The sequence below is a fragment of the Physeter macrocephalus genome, unplaced genomic scaffold, assembly GCF_002837175.3.
Source record: "Physeter macrocephalus isolate SW-GA unplaced genomic scaffold, ASM283717v5 random_155, whole genome shotgun sequence".
Classification (NCBI taxonomy): Eukaryota; Metazoa; Chordata; class Mammalia; order Artiodactyla; family Physeteridae; genus Physeter; species Physeter macrocephalus.
Genome location: NW_021145441.1, coordinates 59,507 through 68,134, shown reverse-complemented (window position 1 = coordinate 68,134; position 8,628 = coordinate 59,507). Strand labels below are relative to the sequence as shown.

The window sequence follows — 8,628 nt, the reverse complement described above, 5'->3', positions numbered from 1 at the left end:
CCGGTCTGGGAGGGTCCCGCATGCCGCGGGGCGGCTGGGCCCGTGGGCCGTGGCCGCTGAGCCTGCGCGTCCGGAGCCTGTGCTCTACAGCGGGAGAGGCTGCGGCGGAGGGAGGCCCGCATACCCCAAAAAAAAAAAAAAAAAAAAAAAATGCGTTATTGGGACTTCTCTGGTGGTCCAGTGGTAAAGAATCTGCCTTACAATGCAGGGGACGTGGGTTCGATCCATGGTCAGGGAACGAAGATCCCACGTGCCGCGGGGCAACTAAGCCCACGCGTCACAACTACTGAGCTCGCACGCCTCAACTAGAGAGCCCGTGTGCCGCAAATTACAGAGCCCGTGCGCTCTGGAGCCCACACATCACAACTACAGAGAGCACACTCTCTGGAGCCCAGGCACCACAACTAAAGAAGAGAAAACCCGCGCGCCACAACTAGAGAGAAGCCTGTGTGCCGCAACTAAAGACCTGACGCGGCCAAAAATAAATAAACAAAAATAAATAAATAATAAATCTTTTAAAAAATGGATTATAGTGGTTCTCAAACTTTCGCATGCATCAGAATCACCTGGAGGGCTTATGAAGCCAGATTTCTCGGCCTCACCCTCAGAGTTTCAGATTCAGTAGGTCTGGGCTAGGGCCTGAGAATTTGATTTCTAACAAGCTTCCAGGTGATGCTGGTGCTGCTGGTCCATGGACCATACTTTGAGAACCACTGATGAAATAGAAAATATGAGAGTGCATGACACACAAAATAAGCAAAATAAGGAGAACTGTTTTGGCTTATACTGGGTTATGGAGTAAAATAATTTCTTATTGTGGATTGTGATCAGAGGGGTGATGTACACTTAGGAGACAGGGCCTGGGGGGAGGCCCCTGAGGCAAGCCCCTGTCTTGTCTCTGGCCTGGCCTGGGCCTCACAAGGCTCTTCCCCTCCTCAGGACCAGGTCTCCAAGGACAAAGCCCTCCAGAGCATGGCGTCCATGTCCTCTGCCCAGATTGTCTCAGCCAGCGTCCTACAGAACAAGTTCAGCCCACCCTCTCCTCTGCCCCAGGCCGTCTTCTCCACTTCCTCTCGGGTACAGGGGTCCTGGGAAGTGGGACTGGGGTGAGGGAGTGCCTTTAGGGTGGGCCGGGGTGGGGGTCCTGGATACTGAGGGGCCCTGTGCTTCTTCCCATCTCTGCAGTTCTGGAGCAGCCCCCCTCTCCTGGGACAGCAGCCTGGACCCTCTCAGGAGTGAGTATGGTGGCACTTCCTTCCCACACCCTCTTCTTTCCCCTGGCAGCCATGCTGGACTTCCCCTCCCATCTGGGTTTCAGCAGCAGCTGAGCAGAGTCTTCGTTCAAAAATAGAGGGTTGGGGGCTTCCCTGGTGGCGCAGTGGCTGATAGCCTCCCATCTGGGTTTCAGCAGCAGCTGAGCAGAGTCTTCGTTCAAAAATAGAGGGTTGGAGAGCACCAGTTAAGAGAGCTAATGCATCTGTCATAATGTTCATTCATGTGTTTGTTCATTCATCAACCACTTGTCATCCATCTTACAATTATTTTTCACTCAGTTAATCTCTGAGTCAGTCTTTCATTCAACAAGTCAGGTAGTCAGGTATTCTCAGCTCCTTCAACTCTAAGATGACTTTCTTCCTAAGACACGCCCTCAGTTTAACGAACAGCTGTGCAGGGTGGGTTTGAAATGTGTACATCAGTTGTGAGATGCAGCCAGACTTCATAAAGTTAAAACGTGAAGAAAACAAAAAGCTTGCGAGTTAGCTGGTCAGCATGTATTTCTGGGCCTCCGCAGGAAGGCCTGGTGGCTTCCTATGTGGGGTCCCAGATGAGACCCACGTGACTGGGCCAGACGGAAGGTGGGTAAGGGGGTGACCCTCTAACCAGCCCATGCTCCTGTCTGCAGCATCAAGCCCTTTGCACAGCCAGCCTACCCTGTCCAGCCACCCCTGCCACCGACGCTCAGCAGTAAGTTCCCTGCACAAGGCAGCCACCACCTCTCCCTCCCTCAGCAGCTGCACCTCTGCTCAGAAGAGCTGGGGCCAGACTCGTATGTGTGTGCGCGTGTGCGTGTGCGTGTGTGCGCGCGCGCGCACGGGCTGGGAGGGAGGAGTGGCTGACATCTGTAGGGGATTGGGACGGGCCACGAATAGCCCCCTTACCTTTTACAATGTTGCTTCCAGAACTCTGCTACAAGTACACACCACCAAAGGTGTCACATTGATATGTGTATGTATATATAATTCCTTCAAGGGAAATACACCAAAATCTTCAGAGTTTTACTTTCGCTGGGTGTTAGGATTCTGGGTAATTTTTATTTTTACGTTTTTCACTTGTCTGTATGGACACACATTAATGGTGACATGAGGGAAAATCCACTGATGTACACTACTAGGGCCACCACACACGGTGCTGCAGGCTGTGCACTGCACAAGGACACCTGGCAGGGGAGTCAAAATCCAGCCCGTGTTCCCGTCCAAAAGGGGCACCATTCTCCAGCTCGCACACAGGCTCTGTGCGGGGGTGGGGGGCGGCTCTGTGTGTAGCCGCACACCCGCCCGTGCAGACGAGGGTCCGTCTCGTCCTCCCAGGTTATGAGCCCCTGGCCCCGCTCCCCTCAGCTGCTGCCTCTGTGCCCGTGTGGCAGGACCGCACCATCGCCTCCTCCCGGCTGCGGCTCCTCGAATATTCCGCCTTCATGGAGGTGCAGCGCGACCCTGACACGGTAACGTAGGGGGTGGGGCAGGGTCTGTGCGGTCCAGGGCCACAGCTCAGGGTCACGGGGTTGGGAGGCCATAGGGCAGGTCTGTTGCCTTGCAGCCCACCGCTCCCCCTGGACCTGCACACTCTCGAGCTCTCCTGACCCTGTACTGGGCCCTCCCCACAGTACAGCAAACACCTGTTTGTGCACATCGGCCAGACGAACCCCGCCTTCTCAGACCCGCCCCTGGAGGCAGTGGATGTGCGTCAGATCTACGACAAGTTTCCCGAGAAGAAGGGTGGCCTGAAGGAGCTCTATGAGAAGGGGCCGCCTAACGCCTTCTTCCTCGTCAAGTTCTGGGTGAGCTGCCCTGGTCCCTCTCTTCTCCCAAGGATCCCCCCAGATGTGCGGTGCACCCAGGCCTACCCTACCGACCCCCTCTCCCCGGGCCTGTGGGCACTGTGTGGGCTATGTATGCCCCCAGCCCCAGGGCGGGACGCCTCCCTGGGCCTCGGACAGCACCTTAGGCCGCCCCGCCCCCTCCTCCAGGCCGACCTCAACAGCACCATCCAGGAGGGCCCGGGCGCCTTCTATGGGGTCAGCTCCCAGTACAGCTCGGCCGACAGCATGACCATCAGCGTCTCCACCAAGGTGTGCTCCTTTGGCAAGCAGGTAGTGGAGAAGGTGGAGGTGAGTGGGGGCCCGGGGGGCGGCGGGGGGCTGGGGGCGGGCCAGCCGAGCGATGCCTGACCCTGGCTCCCTCAGACCGAGTACGCCAGGCTGGAGAATGGGCGCTTCGTGTACCGCATCCACCGCTCACCCATGTGCGAGTACATGATCAACTTCATCCACAAGCTCAAGCACCTGCCCGAAAAGTATATGATGAACAGCGTCCTGGAGAACTTCACCATCCTGCAGGTGTGGAGGCGGCGGGGGGGAGAGGGCGGCGTGGGGTCATGGGAGCACCCCAGGCACAGGGGCCTCGAAGCAGGGGTGGCCAGACCCATTCCTCAGAGGAGGAGACCGAGCCCCAGAAAGGAGAAGGCTCTGCTCAGCCCGCACGCCCCATGGCCCTGTGCCGCCTGACCTCCCGCATCTTCCTACCCGGCCCCCAGGTGGTCACGAGCCGGGACTCCCAGGAGACCTTGCTCGTCATTGCTTTCGTCTTTGAAGTCTCCACCAGCGAGCACGGGGCCCAGCACCACGTCTACAAACTCGTCAAAGACTAGGGTGCCCTCCGCCCCCACCACCACAATCCAGGACGAGCATCTTCTCCACACACCTGCCTGGCACCCCTAGGGGTCCAGGATTGAGGACTCATCCACCCGCCAGGCCTCAGGCCCAGGACCCAGGAGGCCCCCCCATCTACCCTGCACACACACTCCCTGCCACTGTTCTGCGCTTTAACTGAGGGAGAAGAGAGGAGGGCTCAGCAGTGGGGCAGCCTGGCGGTGACGCTGACCACCGTACCCAGCTCTGCCCAGCCTCGAAAGACTGGGAGGACACCTTCGAGCCCAGGCACGCGTGGACGCTGGCCCCTCAGGGGACTGTGACGGGCGGGTGAGGGCAGAATGGAGACCAAGGGAACCGGAGTGCAGAGGCCCCAGAAGGGGAGTGTCGAGTTAGGGTCAAGTTGAGAAGAGAGAGGAGCCCACACTTTCTGTGCGCCTGCTGTGTGCCAGGCCTCGTGCAGGCCCCCAAGTGCCTTGTGCCATCCTCAGACCCTGCAGGGCAAGCGTGGGGCTCGCTATCTCAGTGGGGGGACCCGTGGGAGGGGTGGGCGGAGTTGGAGTCCTCCCCCGGTGCTGCCTGTCCCTAGAGCCCAGGTTTATGCTACCTCCCTGGAGTGGGGGCTGGCCACGGGGGCAGGAGGGAGGGTCTGCACTGAGGGGCCAGCCGGCTGGATTGGGGGCCTGAACAGACCACCTCCTGCCAGAGCACGGGGGGCTCCTGTGCGGCCCTCAGAGCTGCCTGACCCAGGTCCGGTCCCAAGCCACCCAGCAGCCTCCCAGTGGGCGAAGGCTTCCAGGGGCAGGCCCAGGCCTGAAGCAGGCTGGAGGGTCAGGTGGGAGGATAGAGTCCCAGCCCCTGGGCAGGCCACTGGCCCAGGGACAAGGGGTAGCGGAAAAGTTTGGCATTTTCTCTTGCCTAAGACTTGCGTCTGGTGGTGAACCCTTGGGGGGGCACCTGTCCCTTCTGTTTTCCCCACCTCAGTCTCTCTGGCAGCAGCTCCCCACACCCCGTTCTGGGATTGAAGGTTAACCCTTCCCCGGCAGCCCCTTCTCAACACCCAGGCTCCTCCGCCCCCAGCCCCGTCCTCCCGCTGCCTGTGGGTATTTATGAGTTTCGTATGAAGTACTGTGCCCCTTCCTCCCCACCGCCCGGCCGCCCCTGAGCTTCCTGAAGGTCCTCACAGTTTGCATATCGCTCAGGCCACCTCCAAACCCAACCTAGGTTTTATAATGTATATTATATATTTGTTGTGTATTTTTAAAATCCAGCTCTGATGGGTTATATCATAAATGTGGCACAAGGCTGGCGCAGGGGCCCTCAAGGCCCAGCTCCTGCTTAAAAAAAAAAAAAATTAAAGTTATTTGTTTGTGGGTTAGTCGTGTGACCAGTTGTGTGCCATACCTCTGGGTTTGGACAGCTTCGGGGTGTCACCCCACCCCACCCCGTCTCTGCTGGGGGGCCCCAAGCGCTACCCACACTCAAAATAGATAGGATTTGGAAATTCCCCGGTGGTCCAGTGGTTAGGACTCCGCGCTTTCACTGCCGAGGGCCCGGGTTGGATCCCTGGTCGGGGAACTAAGATCCCATAAGCCGAGCAGCACGGCCAAAAAAAAAGAAAAAGAAAATAGGATTCAAGGGCCTTGTGAAAGTTTTGCCAACTCCAACCTTTCTCCCACCCCTCCTGCTGTGAATTGAGCACTGAAGTGTGGCCAGCACTGGCCTGAGCCTTATGTCGCCTTGTCTCTTTAAGTGAAGTGACGCCCCAGGTGACTTCAATACTGAGATGGGCCCCCTGTTAAATCCCCACAGTCCACAGTGGCTACTACTGGTTCTCACCGCCCCATCCTCACTCCACACATGAGGAAAGAGCCTCAAGGAGGTGAGTGCTCCCGAAGTGGATGGCTGCTAGCGGGGGCGAGGGCGGGGCGGGGCGGGGTGGGTGGGCCGGGGGAAGCTGGACTCCAACCTGCCCCTGTCTGCCTGGGAAAACCTCAGTGTCCTCAGTGGACATGGGTTGTTTATCAGAAATTCAAATTTAACTGGGCATCCTGTATTTTCATTTGCTGAATCTGGCAGCCCTACTCTAGAATCTCATCTTCTAGATCATTCTGGTCCAACCTCCAGTTTTGCAGATGGGGAAACAGAAGAGGTTAAATGCTCTTCTCACTCACCTGTCAGTGGTAACACCAGGATTTGGACCTGGTCTTCTGACTTTAAGCCCAGGCACTTGGTATACTATTAAATAATCAGGCGGCCTTTTGTCTTGGTCCGCTGCATTGGAGGGACCAAGACTGTTGCTTGCAGGATGGGGAGCGTGCCTGGAGCCCCAACCAGGTGGGAGGGGTTCCTGGAGATAGAAATGGTTTATGAAAGACCCACCATGTGCTATGCCTAGGGCTGGATGCAAAATCCAGTCTCTACTAATAGGTGATTGTATCTGTTGGGTGCTTGAATCATCATCACGTGGGTTGCCCTCAATGCTCCTGGAGTAAACAGTCTCCAGGTGATTTCTGTTAGAATACTGTAGGTCTCAGGCAGAAATACCAAGAGGTGAAATATGGCTGGCCTCCTCACTGGCCACCCCCCACCCCCATATACGAATGTAACAGATACAGGGGCACAGGGGCGGGTGATAACTCCATAGTTTTGAGGTCTCAAAATAGGGAAGGAACCAGGATAAGAAGGTGGGTCTTGTGAGCCCAAAGCCCAGGGCTCTCTCCTGGAAGTGGCTCTCCCTGACCAGGGTTCTGTGGAAAGCTGTAAGAAAAGGCCAAGCCAAGAAAGCAGGGGCCCAAAGAAGAGGCCGGTAGTTCTCTTTCCTGCCCCTCTTGTTTCTGATGTCCCTAGGGAAGATGGAGGTGGGCCATCATTTTGCCAATTCCACGGTCAAAGCCTGAGCAGTCCTAGGGTTTCATGGGGGCTCTTTATTTCCTTCTAGTACAAATGCTGGAGAACTGGGGCTCCCCAGATATCTGAACCCAGATGCACACTGAGCTTTAGTGTAAAGCCTAAAATCATCCTAGAGGCTGGGGTTTAAGACAGCTCAACCCTCATTTAGAATCGAATCAGTTTGCCACCACATGTGTTCTCCGTTGTTTGCTTTGCTTTCCCATTCTGCCTCATGCTTTTTCCTTTTCGTCTCTATCATGGTGCCACGGGCCTCTGGAGCGCAGGCACCACGGCTCTAAACAGCTTCTGGGCAGGCCAGCAGAAGGTGGTGAGTCATACTGGTTTAATATAGAGTTAGTTTTTAAGTACTCCTACCCCAATACATAAGGCATAGATTTATAAAGTGGAGTGGGTTTAATTTTTAAATTCAGGTGATGCAAATCAATAATCCAGTAAGACTCAAGTTCCCAAGTATTTCTAAAACATTCCCATAGTTTCCAAAACTATTTTTAAGGATTTCAATCCTTGGCTCTTTTCAAACAGGACAGTGTGACTGATTCTGAAGGCACCTTGTTCTCCCCACTCATCACCATTAATGAGATAGATGTCCTTGGGATGGCCTCCATTCAATCTGTCCTAAACCTAACAAAGCCAGACAAGCAGGGACTTGTGTGCCCATTCTGGTACACACGTGTACGCAACTATACCTAACTGCCATTTTACAACTGCTGTTTAACCGAGTACTAAGTGCCTGGCACTGTGCAAAGCACGTCATGCTTTTAGTAGGTACCATCATCAGCTGCACTTTCAGATGAGTTTTCTGGAAGTTAAGAGGCTGGCTCAGCAGCCTCCCACGGTTCCTGAGTGGTAGAGCTGGGATTCACTCGGACACTGGGGGGGCCTCAGCCCACAGACAACCACCTGGCTGGTCTTCTTGCACCCAAGAAATTGTATGCACACTGTCATGGGCACCTCCTCTGTGAAACCCTTGGTCCACCGTGATCCTGCTCATTGATAGCACAGCTGCTGGTGCAAGCAATTGTCTTTCTGGCTTCTAGAAGTGGTTTGCTTTTATCTCACAGGCCCTGTGATCATTATGACTCTCAGGGTTGGCCACCAAAGGTGCACTGGGGCCCACCTTAGCAAGCACGTGAGACCTGCTTGTTTGCCTTCACCTAAATGGTTCTCACGTCTTTTATTTTCTCTTGCTGTACTCAGCTTTGTAAAAGACAGGGTATAAAATGTACTCATACTTGTCAATTACTTTTTATATTCCTCTAGTCATCAAATCACAAGTTTTCCTGCCTTATTTGAGGTGTTGCCTTTCTCTGATTACAAAAATCAGAACTTCAGAAAATCCCCTAAATCACATAACTCCCAGCTTTGAATGTGGTCAACATTAGTATGTAAGCTTCCAATCACTTTAACTAGGCATAAAGTTTTTTCCTTTCAGTAAAATTGGATCCTAACTAGTTTCACAGCCAGCTTTTCCCCCTCCTTACCTATTGGGAACATTGTTCAACAAGCCTAGGTATTTCATTACTCCTAACTGTGGTTATATTACCAGAGGAGCAAGTTAGGCCTTATCACCTTGAGAACCAAAATTCTCTGCTCATCACAAGATTAGCTATTTTACCTGCAGTTATAACTTGAAAGCTAAAATGACAAATCTTTTGGTGAACACCTTGTGCTCTTCACTGTTCAAATATAGATAAAGCTTGTTTTGAGAAGGTGCAGCATTTTTATTTATGCTTTCATTAGCCTTTCAGCTCTAGTTCTTTTATTTACCAAAGTTAAATAAGGCAGAT

General features: G+C 54.2%; 1 protein-coding gene across 3 annotated transcripts in view; it reads left to right on the top strand.

The window, feature by feature from the left end:
• TEAD3 (TEA domain transcription factor 3) overlaps nucleotides 1–5,792 on the top strand; it is a 23,590-nt gene extending 17,798 nt beyond the window's left edge. For 2 of the 3 annotated variants that reach the window (XM_055082533.1, XM_028484294.2), the window contains exons 6-13: nucleotides 940–1,077; nucleotides 1,186–1,235; nucleotides 1,904–1,965; nucleotides 2,589–2,722; nucleotides 2,885–3,058; nucleotides 3,248–3,388; nucleotides 3,464–3,616; nucleotides 3,814–5,789. In XM_055082533.1, coding sequence (XP_054938508.1) covers nucleotides 940–1,077; nucleotides 1,186–1,235; nucleotides 1,904–1,965; nucleotides 2,589–2,722; nucleotides 2,885–3,058; nucleotides 3,248–3,388; nucleotides 3,464–3,616; nucleotides 3,814–3,927 — 966 coding nt within the window. In that variant the 3' untranslated portion in view covers nucleotides 3,928–5,789. Of the gene's footprint in view, nucleotides 1–939; nucleotides 1,078–1,185; nucleotides 1,236–1,903; nucleotides 1,966–2,588; nucleotides 2,723–2,884; nucleotides 3,389–3,463; nucleotides 3,617–3,813 lie in introns of all 3 variants that reach the window. The other variant, XM_055082534.1, reaches the window with a different exon arrangement.
• Nucleotides 5,793–8,628: the final 2,836 nt, after the last annotated feature.